Below are 18,064 nucleotides of genomic sequence, written 5' to 3' on the forward strand. Positions count from 1 at the left end.
ACCTCCTGTTCGTCTTGGGATTGTGGCCTATACACAGAGTCTGCAACAGGTAGCTGTAAAAACAGCAAGATAGATAAATTGTAGGACGCATACACATGTGAGTCACGACCTCTTTACCTCTCGTAATTTTTCCTTCCTGGGCCTCACCAAAACATGGCTGACACCCTCCGACACAGCCTTACCTGCTGCGCTATTGTTACGGTGGCCTCCACTTCACTCACACTCCTCGCTCTGGCAACAGACATGGTGGAGGAGTGGGCCTTCTCCTTTCTTCCAACTGTACCTTTAACCCGTTCCACCCCTACCACCCTCCCTTATCATCCCCTATTTTGAAGTCCACTCTGTCCGCATCTACTCTCTTTCCAAGTGGCCATCATATACCGACCTCCGGGCCCTACCACTGCCTTTGTTGACCAGTTCTCCACCTGGCTTCTTCACTTTCTCTCCGTTCACATTCCCACCATCATCATGCGTGACTTGAACATCCCCATTGACACCCACCAGTCAACAACCTCAAAACTCCTGTCTCTCACTTCATCTTTTGGACTTAGTCAGTGGTCCTCCGCAGCCACCCACATAGACGTAGTCTTCACCTGTCTCTGCTCCCTATCTATCTAACAACAAAGAAAAAAGACATGCTATAATGGCGATCAACCTGAACAAATGTACGTAAAATATGTAGTACAAAATACAAATTTTATTTGGCAAAAACAGAAAACACACAACATTAAAAACTATTAAAAACCAAATGCCCAGAAAAAAGACATGGATTTTCATCCCGCAAACCCAAAGAAAGTATCACAGTCAATGCAAATAACAATTTTTGGCACCCTTTCTAAAGACAGTAAAATACTGAAATAATTATTTGCTTGATGTAGCAAGACCTAGATAGAAAAATACAATATATAATGCTAGACAATCCCAGCCAAATAGCATATGACAATTCAAAGAAGGTCACTAAGTGCTTTAAATAGTGCAAAGGTGGACTGGCAGAATTACAATAAATCCTTGCCAAAGCAGCCCCACAAACAACTAAGGGAGTACATATGAAGAGATGCAAGGAAATACTAATGATGAGCAGTAGTTAGCTACCACAAGAGGAACATGATCCTAGTGGGGACTGCCACAGCATCCCTTGAGAACGACCAGGAAAGCTGCCAAATGAAGCATGAAGGTGCCAAAGAGTCTCTATCTGACCACCATCTACTCACGTTCTCATCACTGTCCTCTTCACTTGTCACCCATGTCCACCAACTTGCGCATCCCCGCAGAAACCTCACACATCTAGATACTCGCACACTCTCTGACTCTATTCTACCACTGTCCTCCATAGCTTCACTCCACAACACAGACAATGCCACTAGATTCTTACGATGCCACTCTTGCATCAGCCATCGACTCGGTCGCCCCTGTCAATCATAGCAGAGTGCGACGAATCAGAAGACAACTCTGGCACAATAACATCACTAAAAAGCTTCGGCAAGTATCCAGAATTACAGAGCGGCATTGGAAGAAAACGTACTCGCAAGACGACTTCACCTCATTCAAATAAGCAACACTTCCCATTCATCGGCTCTCACCTCTGCTAAACAGGCCTACTTTACATCCCTTGTATCTTCCTTATCCCACAGCCCCAAACAGTTCAACACTTTTAACTCCTTCCTCCGCCCACCACTTCCCCCTCCAACTTTCCTAATCTCTGATGAGGACTTTGCCATGCTCTTCAAAAATAAGATAGAACAAACAAGTCGTCTTTGTTGATCAACCACCACAACCCCTTTGTATACGAGATCAATGCCCTAACACCATAACTTCCCTCTCCAAAATCACTGAAGGAGAACTTGCTCATCTTCTCTCCAAATCACACCTCATCACTTGTGCCCTTGACCCCATTCCATCCCACCTCCTCCCCAACCTCACCACAACATTTATCCCATCCCTAACCCATCTTTCAACCTATCACTAACTTCTGGTACCTTCCCCTCTGCTTTCAAACATGCCACAATCACACCTATCCTCAAAAGCCATCTCTTGACCCGAGCGCTATGTTCATCTATCGCCCCATATCTCTGCTGTCATTTGCTTCCAAACTCCTTGAGCATAACGTCCACGCTGAACTTTCCTCTCACTTTGCATCTAACCCGCTCTTCGACAACCTACAACCTGGCTTCTGTCCCCACCATTCCACTGAGATTGCCCTGGCCAAACTTACTAACAGCCAAAGCTAACCGACAATTCTCTATACTTCGCCTTCTAGACTGGTCCTTTGCCTTTGACACGGTTGACCACTGCCTCCTACTACAGATCCTCTCTTCCTTTGGTGTCAAAGACCTTGACCTATCCTGGATCTCCTCATATCTTACCAACCGCACATTTAGCGTTTCCTACTCCTACACTTCCTCCTCATCTCGCCCTCTCTCTGTTGGTGTCCCTCAAGGCTCTGACCTAGGACCCCTTCTCTTCTCAATCTATACCCTTGGCCTGGGACAACTCATAAAGTCCTATGGCTTCCAGTACCATCTATATGCTGATGACACTCAGATCTACCTCTCTGGTCCAGATGTCACCTCTTTGCTGTCCAGAATCCCAGAGTGTCTATCAGCCATATCCTCCTTCTCCTCTCGCTTCCTCAAGCTTGATGTGGACAAATCTGAACTCATTACCTTTATTCCATCTTACATACCTTCTCTACTATCACAATAAATGAAATCACACTTTTTCCTGTCCTGGAAATCCGCTGCCTCGGAGTAACCCTTGACTCTGCCCTGTCCTTCAAACCGTACATCCAAGCTAGAATCTAGAATCCGACCTTTCCTAAACCCTCACTCTACCAAAATGCTTGTGCATGCGCTAATCATCTCCCGCCTCGACTACTGCAACATTCTCCTCTGTGGGCTCCCTGCTAACACTCTCACCTCTCCAGTCCATGCTTAACTCTACTGCCCGACTAATTCATCTCTCTCCTTGCTACTCCTCCTCTTCTCTCCTCTGCAAATCCCTTCACTGGCTTCCAATTTCCCAGCATATCCAGTTTAAACTACTAACACTGTCCTACAAAGCCATCCATAATCTCTCTCCACCGTATATTTCCAAACTAATCTCTCAATATGTTCCCTCACATAATCTCCGGTCCTCCCAAGACCTCCTTCTCTGTTCCCCACTTATTCACTCCTCTTCCAAACGCCTCCAAGATTTCTCCCGAATATCCCCCATCCCCTGGAATTCTGTGCCCCAACACGTCCGGTTATCCACCACATTTGGATCCTTCAGACGGAACTTGAAAACCCATCTCTTCATAAAAGCTTACAACCTGTAATGACCACATAGCCACCTCAACATCATCGGAGCTACTGCAACCTCCGACCTACTGCCTCCTTCCCCATAAACCTGTAGAATGTCCTCTTCCCTCTGTACCAGTCTGTCATTGTTAGTTTGTTTACTGTAAGTGATATTTATATTTTGTTGTAACCCCGTCTCTTGTACAGCACCATGGAATTAATGATGTTATACAGGGTGGGCCATTTATATGGATGCCTGTAAGTAAAATGGGAATGGTTGGTGATATCAGCTTCCTGTTTGTAGCACAATAGTATATGGGAGGGGGGGAACTTTTCAAGATGGGTGGTGACCATGGCGGCCATTTTGAAAATGATCATTTTGGTTCCAACTTTATTTTTTCCAATGGGAAGAGGGTCATGTGACACATCAAACATATTGAGAATTTCACAAGAAAAACAAGGGTGTGCTTGGTTTTAACCTAACTTTATTCTTTCATGAGTTATTTACAAGATTATGACCACTTATAAAATGTATTCAAAGTGCTGCCCATTGTGTTGGGTTGTCAATGCAACCCTCTTCTCCCACTGTTGACACACTGATAGCAACACTGCAGAAGAAATGTTAGTCTAAGGGGGTTAGATTCCTTGAAGGAATGCTCAGACCTAACACACATAATGTGGTGGTGCACCATCTTGCTGGAAAAATCTCAGGGAACGTGCCATCTTCAATGCATAAAGAGGGCAACACATCATCATGTAGCAATTTCAGATATCCAGTGGCATTGAGGTTTCCATTGATGAAGTATGGCCCCACTATCTTTGTACCCCATATACCACACCATGGCATCAATTATGGGTGTCAGGTCCGAGCATTCCTAAAGTTTCCTGGAAAGTGGATTGGTCATCGTGGGCCATGGGTCACCAAGGTCTCCTGATCTGACCCCCTTAGACTTTTATCTTTGGGGGTCATCTGAAGACATTTGTCTATGCTGTGAAGATACGAGATGTTCAGCATCTGAAACAACGGATACTGGAAGCCTGTGCTAGCATTTCTTCTGCGGTGTTGCTATCAGTGTGTCAACAGTGTGAGAAGAGGGTTGAATTGACAATCCAAAACAATGGGCAGCACTTTGAACACATTTTATAAGTGGAAAAAAAAAAATTTAACAACATTTTATAAGTGGTCATAAACTTGTAAATAACTCATGAAAAATTAAAGTTACGTTAAAACCAAGCACAACATTGTTTTTCTTGTGAAATTCTCAATAAGTTTGATGTGTCACATGACCCTCTTCCCATTGGAAAAAATAAAGTTGGATCCAAAATGGTTGACTTCAAAATGGCCGCCATGGTCACCACCCATCTTTAAAAGTTTCCCCCCTCCCATATACTAATATGCCACAAACAGGAAGTTGATATCACCAACCATTCCCATTTAATTTAGGTGTATCCATATAAATGGCCCACCCTGTATAAATAATAATAATAATAGTAACACACATGTGCTGACAAAGATGTAGTTAATACATATACCAGTATATATTGTTGTCACGTGTTCATTTACCTCCATTAATATTTTTATTTCTTTATCTCTAGTATTTTCTCATAATGTATTAAAATGTGTCTTCATAAATATTGATATTGCAGAAGAGCTTGATGGTTAAGGTTCTAATTGATAAGCTATTGAAAGGCAAATACAGTTCCATGAAAACTGCCCATAGCCATGACTGTCTACAGGAAAATTGCCCACACGGACAAAATAACAACAGTTTATTAAAACACTTTATTAGAGAGGGCTAAGGCTGTATTCACAAACGGAAAATTGGACACATGCCGGTACAGCTGGGGTCACACTGCACACAGGCTCCAGAGTGATATAACATATTTTAGGTCTGGGAGAAGAGGTGATAACTGTTGGTATTTTGTCCACGTGGGCAATTTTCCGTGTGAGCAGCATTCCTTGTGGGCAATTATCCTGTTAGCATTCATGGCTGTGAGCTTTTTTTCTGGTCTCTGGCAAATACATGTGAATCATGCCTCTACATCTTACCTTTACATACATGCTCTTTGTAATTGTAGCATATATTCCCCTCACTAGCAGAACATTTTGGAAATAATTTATACAGATGTCATGAAGTCTTTATCTCCATACTGCCAATAATAATAATAATAAAAATGTGAATAATGGGCCCTTAGTTATGCATCCAAAACAAACTAAGAAGAAGCAATGTCTAAAAGTTCAAACTTTATTGAGATATGATTGGGCCCTTAGGCCTGTTTCACACTTGCTTTTTTTTGCAGCGCGTTTTTCCCGCAAAAAAACGCATTGAAAAACGCATACAAAAGCATACAACTGCTGCGTTTTTTTCAAGCATTTTTATGAGCATGCATGAAAAAAACGCAGCGTTTTTATGCGTTTGTATGCGTTTTTAGTGCGTTTTTACCGCGTTTGCGTTTTTTTCCAACATTAGGTGGCCCCTCACACTAACCCAAACCATGACTTTACTAACCCTAACCCTGACCCTAACCCTAACCCTTAACCAAACCATACTTAACCCTAACCCTGACCCTAACCCTTAACCAAACCATACTTAACCCTAACCCAAACCCTAACTAACCTTAACCCTAACCCTGACCCTAACCCTGACCCTAACCCTAACCCTTAACCAAACCATACTTAACCCTAACCCTGACCCTAACCCTTAACCAAACCATACTTAACCCTAACCCAAACCCTAACTAACCTTAACCCTAACCCTAACCCTGACCCTAACCCTAACCCTGACCCTAACCCTTAACCAAACCATACTTAACCCTAACCCTGACCCTAACCCTGACCCTAACCCTTAACCAAACCATACTTAACCCTGACCCTAACCCTGACCCTAACCCTAACCCTGACCCTAACCCTAACCCTAACCCTTAACCAAACCATACTTAACCCTAACCCTGACCCTAACCCTTAACCAAACCATACTTAACCTTAACCATAACCCTGACCCTAACCCTAACCCTGACCCTAACCCTTAACCAAACCATACTTAACCCTAACCCTGACCCTAACCCTAACCCTGACCCTAACCCTTAACCAAACCATACTTAACCCTAACCCTGACCCTAACCCTGACCCTAACCCTAACCCTAAACCCCCTTAACTAACCCTAACTTTACCCAAACCCCTAAATTCCATTGTCTAAACTAATGGTAAAAAAAAAAACGCATGTGCAAAAAAACGCATACATAAGCATGCCAATGCGCACATATGCTCACCATAGACTTATAATGGGTGTCTTGCTGTAAAAAAACGCATTGCGCGCGCATGCGTTTTTTTGAGGCAAATCGGACGCACAAAAAATGCAACAAGTTGCATTTTGTGCGCCCGAGCGCATACCGCAAAAAAACGCATGCGCGGTAAAACGCGTACAAACGCATGTGTATGCGCACATAAGCGCATCCCATGCAAAGTATAGGAAAAAAAAACGCATGCGCTATTTAGCGCTAAATTACCGCGAAAAAAAACGCAAATGTGAAACCAGCCTTAGTTGGTCTGAGTAATCACAGTGCTGACTTTTCTGCCGCATGCATTCATAAAAGGTCACTTTACTTATATATTTATTTTATATTTTTTTCCTTTTTTCCAAGGTTGAAGGCACATTATGCATCTTATGAACCATTGCTGAGGCAGCTACATGAAAAATACCAAACAGTCCTGCGGCAGAAGATGCTGACTAGTCTAGAAAGGGATCGAGCTGTTGGAGAGGTGATATGTTTGCTTTATTAATTGCACATGGCAGAATTATTTTGTGTTTTTTTACAGGGACTGCATTATACACAAACCTGTTTTTTAGTCCCTTCTTTGTGATTGACTTTGTTTCCAGTGTTCAAACTTGTAACAGCTGCATATGGATAAAGGCAGAACCCCTTTAGTTTCTATAATTTTGTGTAAATGAGGGTAAGATACATTAGTGTTTTAATATAGCTGTTTACATGTATGCTTGGGGAGAGATTTCCTAGAATTTTGGTTCAATTTGCTCTAAAAAAAAACCCCCAAAACCTTACTTGCATGCCTAGCACAACATTTATTATGTGATTAAATGGAATTCGTCACCAGATATTTGCTACCCCATTTAATTGCAGCATGATGTAGGGGCAGAAACCCTAATTCCTTGTATGTGTCACTTTACTGGGTGCTGCAGTTATGTTAAAATCTCAGTTTTCTGCTGCACATCTACCAGTTCTCTGAATGCGGAGGCTTGTATAACCCGGCGCACACCACTAATTATCCGCTTTCTGTTTATAGTATATTTATCAAAACTGCAGCAAGCAACCTAGTAAGTGACACAACCCTGGAAACAGGGCTTCAGTCTTTACATCATGCTCCCCTCAGATAAGTTGGTAAAAACCTGGTGACCGATTTCCATTAAGAATCTTTTGCGACTTTTATGTTTGCGCTGTATTCATTATTTAATTGGCATTTCATTTTCATTTTTTCATTCCTTAGTAGTGGTGATCCAATGTGCTTGGATAAGGCACTATCCGAGCATGCTCATGTGCTCAAAGAGTGTCTTCGGCGTGCTCGAAAAATATGTTTGCGTCCCCACAGCTGCATGTATCGCTCCTGTTAGACAGTCGCAACATATGCAGGGATAACCAACAAACAGGCAATCCTTGCTTGTGTTGCAGCTGTCAAACAGCCATGGGAAATGCAGCTGTGGGGACTGGAACATATTTTTTGAGCACGCCAGTAATACTCTATTGGCACTTGAGCATGCTCTGATAATCTGGGCACATTCGCTCATCACTATTCCTCAGTTTTCTGTGTTTTTTGACCACGTGAGCATGCTTTTCTTATCCTGATGATTTATACGAATTCATAATTTGTCACTTTTTAAAATAGTCCAACTTTTTTGTGAAATTGTACCTCCACAACCTACTGGGCTACAAAATTAACCTAATTTAATTTTTTATTATTTATTTTTAAAAGTAGTGTTGCTCCCTAGGAAAGAGACACACAGTAAATGAGACTATCTGAAAATGCACTAAATTTATCAACCAATATAAGCACAAAAAAACACAGTATAACAAACGTGCAAGAATACTCTGTTGTACAAAATATATAACAGTAAACAGCAAGTGCTAGTAAAAAGATGATAACGAAAACAGGGTATTTAGTTGATACGTTTTTTGAAAAAAATGTATACTAAGCCACTTCACCAACGTCACGGTATACCCATCTCAGAGGAGTCCTAATTAATGTATTTAAAACCTGATCATGTGAACAGTACCTATATGAGCAGGATTCAGAAAGGCACTGCCCGATGCGGACACGCTGTGCAAGATGGCTTTTTTATGTGCATGTCGCACGAGAGGGGCGGGAATCTCCCAAAACTTGCATAAGCAAGAAACTAATAGATTAAAAACATATGAGACATGCACAAAAGTGAACAGTTCGGTAGGACAGTGTTCACACTACCCAAAAATTGAATGTCCCGTATTATGCTTGAGGGCATTTCTAGATTCCAGAATATAATAAACAGTGTGAAAAAACATACTTTCCTCACCTTTTACATGTCCTTCGCCTCCACTGCCCATTACACTTCATCTGAACCTCCTTTTCTACCCCATCACAAACTGCATGTCATGCGTCTACATTCGAAACCTTGAGTGTCATGATTTCTTCACTCAGTGAGTGACTGTTTTGCTGTCCTATGGAAACTGGGTCATGCTGAATTGTCAGTGTTTTGATTATGATCTGGGCGTGCTGAACTCTCTGAGCTTTGATTGATACCTCAGCTGTCCAATCTGGGATTGGGAGGTACAGGACTTTATCCAGATGTTCTCTGATCTGGAGATTGCCCAAGCTATTTACTGAGTTGTTTGCCTTTGATCCCTGCTAGACGTAGTTTGTGCTTCCTGATGACTGTTTGCCTGATTCTGTTGTTTTGAGTTGTAATCTTCCACTGCCTGACCCATGGGTCATGTTCTGACTACCCCTTTGACTTTTTGCTTTGATCCGCTATCTCCTGGTATTTTGACCGCGGACTGTGACCTGACTTGCGCTTTTGTCTTTTATTAGTGACTAGCATTACATTGAGCCTGTACTTTGGGATCAGCTTCTCTGTCCACCGAGCCACTGAAGATCTATTTTTTCTCTGGATGTTTCTGTTATTGTAGCTTCAGTCTTTTTAGGGTAACAATTGTTGCCATCTGTTCATTTGTTTCACTATCACTTTTCGGGTGCGGCTTCTCCCTGTTGGTGTTTCTTGCTGGTGGTTGTCTCATTTATATATCCAGCCATCCTGCTATAGTTTAAGTCAATCAGGGAAAGGTCAGCTAGGATTTTTTTCTCAGTTTCTGTTTTACTCTGCACCTATCTGTTTCTTTTTAGTAAGTAAGCGGCATATTTTCTAGCAGTACTTAATGCTTGTTTTTGTATTTCATGGTTAGTTCTACTCACTTTGTGACCTTTCTATTTGAGCACACATTCTCTTCTGTAGGTTATTTACACTATGCTGTGCCCTCCGATTCTTTAGGAGGAACTTGAAGTGCTCGACGGCCTTTCAGGAAGCACAGGTCTGAGTTGCCATTGTGTAGTCTGTGGTTAGGGCTATTTCAGCTTGCACAGGAACCATCAGAGACTCTGGGGTCAGTATCTCTAGCCCATTCAGGAACCGGCAGGGTCAGTTGCAGTTTTTAGTGTGTTATCCATTTTCCCAAGAGTTACTACACTATCATAACACCACACTTCTTGGCCTAATTACCGTACATATTTCACTGCATGCATTATACGTACGTTATTGATCTTTTACTGATCGTGAAATAAAAAAAACTGTAGAATGGGTCTTTTAATTGACCTACAACAGCCTGGTATTTCCAATTATTTCCTTCTTATTTCTACCACTGAATCTGACAGAAATCTAACATGGCTGTAAGGATGAGTTTTTGGACTTTTATGTCTTTGCTCCATTTAGCAAAGTTCAATTCAAATTCTAAAGTGTAAAGTGTTCGGTTTGATCCCGGTCCCGATGAATTAATTGATATTTACAGAAATTTAGTTTTTCTGGATGGCAGTTTTAAAAGTCTGTATTATTACCCTGTGCTTGCCTGTTAGAAAATGATTTTCATTTTGTAATTGAATGTTTGGGCAAAACTATTCTTACCAATAGTAAATTGAATGTGTTTCTCATCTCACTCAGATGCATCAGAAGTTGAATTCCTTTTTTTCAATTATATTTTGTTCAAAATCCTCAATGTGGTTTTTTATTTTCCTCTTTCCAGGTGACTGGTCTGCAGGCTACCTTAAAGAATTTAGAATCTGGACATAAAGTGGATCTCCCTGTGAAAAAAGGTATTGTGTCTATCTAGCTATATATCTATATATATATTTATGTTCATAGTGCACTGAATATCACCCCCCCATAAATGCGAAAAAGTGCCTGGATTGCTTTATTTTGTTCATCTTTCCAATAAAAAGTTAAAAACTGATCAAAAAGTCCTGTGTTCCCAAAAACTCTATCAGTAAGGGTATGTTTCCACGGTTAGGAAACGCTGTGGAATGAACACTGTGTACAGCTGCAGCGTCCAATCCACAGCATCCAGATGTTACAGCATAGTGGAGGGGATTTTATGAAATCCCATCTCCACTATGCGTTCAAAGACGCAGGTGGCAGACCTGCGTATATGCACATGCGGCGCGTCTTTATAGACTGCAGCATATCTATTTAACTTGCAGAGATGCTCCGTGTCTGCAAGATAATTTACACAGTCTATGTATAGGATGCGGTGATTCCGCATGTATTGAATTAACACATGCGAAGCGCTGCCAATACGCCACGTGGAAACATACCCTTAAAGCTAATGTTTTGTCTTGCAAAATATAAGACCTCACAAATCTCTGTCTGTGGACAAACAAAAATTTTGGTAATGTCATTATCATATCGACCTACAGAAAAAAGTTTGCATGTATACGGAATGATGTTCAATATAGAAACAAGCAAAACACACAAGATATTTTTTTCTTTTTATTTGTTCATTCCGCCTACCCACCAAAAAGTGTAATAAAAAGTGATCCAATAGTCATATGTACCAGAAAAATGAGACCAATGAAAACTTTTTGTGACACAAAAAAATAAAACCATAATAAATCTCTATTGATGGAAAAATGTTTAATGTATGACTCAGTATGGCAACACAAAAAAAATTTCTTCAAATAGTGTAATTATTTTATCGTAAAAGAACTACATAAATCTGATGTTGCCAATATCTTGCTGACCTGCAGAATGAAGTTAAATGTAAAATTTAAAATGTTAAAAGGAAAAAACACCTTTTTTTTTATTTCTTCTCATAAAGTGTTATTAGAAGATATCTATTAGGTTAGATATACCCCAAAATGGTGCCACTGACTCATCCTGCAAAAAAACAAGTCCTCTTAAAGGGAACCTGTCACCCCCCCAGGGCGTTTTTAACTAAAAGAGCCACCTTCAGCAGGACTAAGGCTGCATTCTGTGAAGGTGGCTCTTCCGTTTCTAACCCCCAGTAATGCCAAAATATAAACTTTTATAAATAGATACTCATATCTGTAATGCGTCCCATAGGTATGGTGGTGTCCCCCTGAAGAAGCCACCTCCCCTCCATCTGTCATGTCTCTGTAGCGTCTGGGCCCCGCCTCCTATAGCTGTCCATCATGCCCTGTGCTGCCATCTGGGCCCCGCCTCCTATAGCCCTCCATCATGTCCCTGCTCTGCCGTCTGGGCCCTGCCTCTTTCTGTCTCCTATGCCAGCACCTGCTCTGTGAAAACAGTTCTCGGACATGCGCAGTGCGCGCTGCCCGTGAACTGACATAGGGCGATCACGCCTGCGTGTTGTGGAGGCCCCAGATTCTGCCCCGCAGTGTGTGTGTCATGATGTATTCACACTGCTGGGCAGCATCTGAGGCCTCCACAACATGCAGGCGTTGATCGCCAGATGTCAGTTCACGGGCATGCCCGAGAACTGTTTTCACAGAGCAGGCGCCGGCATAGGAGACAGAAGGAGGTGGGGCCCAGACAGCAGAGCAGGGACATGATGGATGGCTATAGGAGGCGGGGCCCAGACGGCAGCACAGGGGCGTGATGGACGGCTATAGGAGGCGGGGCCCAAACGCTACAGAGACATGATTGAAGGCGGAGAGGCGGCTGCTTCAGGGGGACACACCATACCTATGGGACGCATTACAGGTATGAGGACCTATTTATAAAAGTTAATATTTCGGCATTACTGGGGGTCAGAAACGGAAGAGCCACCTTCACAGAATGCAGCCTTAGCGCTGCTGAGGCTGGCTCTTTTAGCTAAAAACGCCCTTGGGGGGAGACAGGTTCCCTTTAAAGGTAAATTTTTTTTTAAATTTATGTGAGTTACTTAAGCTATTAAGGGGTTGTCCAATAGTGGATAACACCTTTAACCCAACAAGGACATTGCCTATTTTGGCCTTAACTTACTTTTTGTTTTTAGTCTCAGCAGAGGACTTTTGGAAAGTGATCATTTAATCGCTTGTATAATGCATTACAATACTTCTGTATCGCACTATTCTATGCCTTTTAGTTTGGTGCTTACATGATAGGCAATTTATTGGACTTCTGTGTTTTGTAAATCTGGATGCCATTTTTCTGCCCTGGTAACCAACAGTTTGGTTGAGGAGAAGGAATTAGGATGGGATGAGGGAAGGTGTCTCATCCTTCTGAAACCACTTAAATGCTGCAGTGAGTTTTGAGCACCATATTTCTAGAGTAATCTGCTGGGATTCGAGTAATTTTGTTCCTGGCGGTTAAAGTAGGAGCATAACACAACTGTACAGACCTTATGCTACAGTGCTTTAAAAACATGGCATAAATTTCCTGTCATAAAATGTCATACTGGTAGAGTTGGTGCAAATCAATTTGCAGAACCCCGTTCATCGACCTTGTCACTGATCTGTTGGTGATGAATTTGAGCCCTGAGAACTGCCTCCTAAGTGTTGGTATCCACTGCACAACTTTTGATTTTCCGGCATGATGTGATGCCATTGTTACCGTGTGACACTCAGGTGATGTCGCACCAGTCTGACTAATCAAAGGAAGAGCCGTAGATGCCATCAAGTGAGGGATGGTTCTCAGGGCTCCCGTCCAATGCTGACCTAATCGATTTGCGCATACTCTACATTCTGGCTGAGATTAAGGGGGAATCAGTGTGCACCGATGTACAAGTGAGACTGAAAGTCAATGGGTGCATACATCACTGTGCCGCTTACTAATGCACAAGCTGTATCCTTCTGGGTTGTTTGAGAAATTGGTTTCAGGATTCGACACCCACCAGTGATCAGTGCATCAAATTGGCTACAATATATTGAAAATGTTTCATAATTACACTTTAAATATATGCTGAATTAGCTCAAAACTAGTATACACCATATAATCATGTATTTAAATCATTGTAAACTTGTGACATTTTAATTAGCCGAGACCATTCATAGTCAGGCGGGTTTTTTTCTCATGCAGAACAGAGCTCGGTGAAACTGCTGCTCAGTATTTCCAGGAACCAGCTTGCTTTCTGATACAAAGAATAAACTTTAGATGAGGCAGCATTGTCAGATCCATGTGGTTTTGACATCTTTCATGTCCTTATGTTTAACACAAGTATTTTCGCAGATTGGTAGACAAGGCCTCATGACACAGTGCAGCCAGCACTCTACCCACTCACATTGATGAATAATGAGTCCAGTAACTGCTGCCTCTAAGATCACTCTTTCCTTTATTAAATCTAAACAAACGCTATGTCCTGTAGAGCTACGAGACGAAAAGGATAATCTTTGACAGGACCATCGCTGTTTTCATGTTTACAACACCATCAGTTTTATAGCTGTCAGAACAAAAATGGCAACGTGTTCTACAAATGATACCAGTTTGCTTATGAAAGCCTCCGTGAGTTTCACCGATGTCAGAAAATTGTAGAAATGCAGTATCTAGTGTCTTCATTATCGCTGTAGATACTGGGGTTTTTGTGCAGTGGTAGAAGAATTTCTTGTAAATGATCTTGTAATCTCGGCTGACCTTTATGTGGCTGACGGTTTGCACAATGTACGCATTTAGCAGATACAGTATATTCTACCTTATAAACTGAACACAGGTAACAGTTATATTTGGAAATCAAGATGCAAAATGTCTCACTATGACCTTGGTGGTTACTTGATTTACAAATGTAAATATGCACTCAAAATGAAAAGTTATAGGCCATACACACATGTGGCGACACGCCACGGTTGGCGACACTCGTCGGGTATTCTTTGCAGCCTTTACCTGGTTACATGTGCGCCTCATTAGGCAAGCTACAACACTCATGAAGAGGTATTAACCCTCAGCTATCCTCAGATTTCTTAAAGGATGGTTAGCTTGTCCCCTTGATGCGTTTTGGGCCATTTTTTGCTTTCACATGGCCCTTCAGCTTTACTAGGGTGATCTACATTTATTGCTCCTTCGTGCTGAGTGACTTATTGGGTGCCACACTTTTTATCAGGCATTTTCCTATAATGTAAGCTTGGTGGACTCTTGTGCGCATCTCTTAGTGAGTATTAATGTATAATATGTTTATTTAAGCCACGTGCAGCTTGTCTGATACTATTTGTTATTGTTATTTACTACTGCTTTACCAAAACCTTTATGTTTAACCTCCCCTTTATCATACGTGTTAGGTGGCGTGCTGTTTATGTCTTATCATGCATAGATATATGAACTTTTTGACCCATGTGACAGGTTATTGGCTGTAGATATATTATGAGCTCAAGCGTTGCTTTTTGTATGTCACATGTGTGACTTTTAAATGTTTTTAATGTTTGTTGTTCTCATGTGTTTTTGTATCCAGTAAAAACTATTTGCTATCTTTATACAGTTTGATGATGATCGATAGTATGGCCTATAACTTTTCTTTTTTGAGTGCATATTTATCTTTGTTTTATAGGCCCCGGGTGTATCCCAATACCTTTTTCCCATTGTGCCCCCTAATTATTGTTGGTTTTTTGATTTAAAAATGATGTAGGCCAACTTTCTCAATACTTTGTATTCAAAACGTAATTCGGCGCTCGGCTCAGAGAGAAAATGACTTATTTTATTGAATTATTGAGCTGTGGACAAGCAGGTTGACATTTCGGTCTAACCAACCTTTATCAGATGTACACTAAAAACAAAAAATTAGCAAATCTATAAACATATATGCAAGAAAAAGAAAACCAAATGACATAATATTAAAACATAGAAATTAAGGGATATAAAAAATATAAGTATGAAGATAATATAGTTCATGATCAAAAAGACATGTCGTGGTATTTATTGTTGATCTCAATTCTTTGAACACATTTTCTATGGATGCAGAGGGTTCTGATATTGGCAAAAGATGTCTTATATTCTGAGATTTTATGAGAAAAGCTGTCAGCACAATTTTGAAAAGTAAATACATAGCTGTAATGGCACTGTAGTACAGATTACATTTATACCTTTGGTGAAGAAATCTGCTGTCATGGAGTTGCGCATCAAAGAGGAGCCTGAAGACCGCGCCATCTGATTTCTCCTCCTGCACTGACTAGAAGCACTTAATCTTCTTATTAAATATTGCAGGTTTCTTCTTGCAGTGCAGTTGTTAATTTTCTTTGTAGAGAGCTCCTGGAAGCTTTCCTGCCTTAAGGCTCTCAGTTGTTCACTATTGGCCACGCCTCCCTACTGAATAAACTGGACTCTGGCAAGTAGGCATTGCCAGAGTTGGCTTCATGCTTCATGATTCATCAGAAGTTGGTGGTATGTTGTTTGAGAAGGTGTTTGGTTTGTTTAAGACTGTTGCTAGGTTTTGGATGTGTGCAAATCCTCTCCTTCTCTTACTTTCTTTTTTTCCCATCCTTCACTCCCCGATGTCTCCCTCTTTTGTTCGTGAGTCATTTTTGTATGATTGGATTTTCTCTAATCCCTGTTCGTATTACCTTGTTAGTCTGGTTGGTGTATAGTCATACACTACTATTCCCCTCTTCCCTGGGTGGGGGAACGGAACAGACTGAGGGTGGATTCTGAAGCTAAGTAAGGTATGTGGCCCTGGCTTCCTCACCATTAGAAGTAATCCAGGGAACGGATAGCTAGGGTGCCTCTAGTGTTATGGACAGGGAAGAAGCCTCTGGCCTTGGGGTACAAACAGCAGAGTCATGACATCCGCTTTGTTGTTCTTCTGTAATTTAAATTTGAAGTTTTCTGTGAATTAGATTTTGGTTCACAGGGGCTGGACTGGAACTGAGTCTTCTCCCTGTCTTTAATTCCCCGGTTCTCCATCTGTCTCAGGTCTTTGTTCATTTGAAATCTCAGCAGTGACCTGTCACTCAAATACCGGAGGCAGGAAAAGAGGCTGGGCCGGGAAATCACAGACAGGGATTTCTTGACCAACGGTATCAATTTAATCAGTGTTAACGAATGAACTGACAAGTTCTCTTTAAGTAAAAATTACCTTTAGTGTAGGGGTTGCAGTTATACTTTTGACTTAACTTGTTTACTTTGACAACCCCTTTTTCCAGGACGTCCTTCCTGTCCGCATCACTGAGGTTGTCCTATCTTTATAGGGACAGGAAACATACGAGAGGTTAAAAGACCTCTCTTACCCACACTCACCAGTGTTTTCCTGTCCCTGTAAGGACAGATATGAGAGAAGACGTGGGAAGGTCTGAGATGGAGCTTTGGCACTTCCTTGGTTACCTTGTGGGCTCAGGGGGATCAGGGGTCCATCATTTCCTTCCCCCTGTCAAGAGGTATGGGGCTAACACCCCCCAGAAGGGGGGTTCCTCAGCCGCACACACAGTCGAGCAGTGGCTCTGGGCTTGGAGCCGCTTCCCTCCCAGTGAAGACTCTCAGCTTCCACCGCTGGCAAAGGACCACACATGTCACTTCTGGGTGCCGCAGGGACGACTTCCGAATGCGTTCCAGGCTGGAACGCAATGAGCACCGGAGGTCAGAGTAGCGTTTCTGGCAACGCCAGATGTGGCGAAGCTAGCAGGCCGCCCAGGGGATTACAAATGAGGACCTGTCCGGCGGCACAGGCGAGACAAGTTAAGACACTTAGTTAAGACACTTAAGGCTACCTTGATAGGGGAACAAGCTGAGAGAGGGAACCTCTTGATCAGCATGGAGGAATCTGTGAGGACCGATATAGTAACATACAGTTGTGGCCAAAAGTATTGATACCCCTGCAATTTTGTCAGATAATACTCAGTTTCTTCCTGAAAATGATTGCAAACACAAATTCTTTGGTATTATTATCTTCATTTAATTTGTCTTAAATGAAAAAACACAAAAGAAAATGAAGCAAAAAGCAAAACATTGATCATTTCACACAAAACTCCAAAAATGGGCCAGACAAAAGTATTGGCACCCTCAGCCTAATACTTGGTTGCACAACCTGTAGCCAAAATAACTGCGACCAACCGCTTCCGGTAACCATCAATGAGTTTCTTACAATGCTCTACTGGAATTTTAGACCATTCTTCTTTGGCAAACTGCTCCAGGTCCCTGATATTAGAAGGGTGCCTTCTCCAAACTGCCATTTTTAGATCTCTCCACAGGTGTTCTATGGGATTCAGGTCTGGACTCTTTGCTGGCCACCTTACAAGTCTCCAGTGCTTTCTCTAAAACCATTTTCTTCTGCTTTTTGAAGTGTGTTTTGGGTCATTGTCCTGCTGGAAGACCCATGACCTCTGAGGGAGACCCAGCTTTCTCACACTGGGCCCTACATTATGCTGCAAAATTTGTTGG

General features: G+C 41.9%; 1 protein-coding gene across 2 annotated transcripts in view; it reads left to right on the forward strand.

The window, feature by feature from the left end:
- The window catches only part of SPAG16 (sperm associated antigen 16), a 1,757,100-nt gene that overhangs the window by 130,721 nt on the left and 1,608,315 nt on the right, over positions 1 to 18,064 (forward strand). For both annotated transcript variants that reach the window (XM_073553217.1, XM_073553218.1), the window contains exons 7-8: positions 6,921 to 7,038; positions 10,557 to 10,626. In XM_073553217.1, the coding sequence (XP_073409318.1) occupies positions 6,921 to 7,038; positions 10,557 to 10,626 (188 nt within the window). The remainder of the gene's footprint in view (positions 1 to 6,920; positions 7,039 to 10,556; positions 10,627 to 18,064) is intronic.

The sequence above is a fragment of the Dendrobates tinctorius genome, unplaced genomic scaffold, assembly GCF_039654945.1.
Source record: "Dendrobates tinctorius isolate UK_male_01 unplaced genomic scaffold, ASM3965494v1 ptg000199l, whole genome shotgun sequence".
Lineage (NCBI taxonomy): Eukaryota > Metazoa > Chordata > Amphibia > Anura > Dendrobatidae > Dendrobates > Dendrobates tinctorius.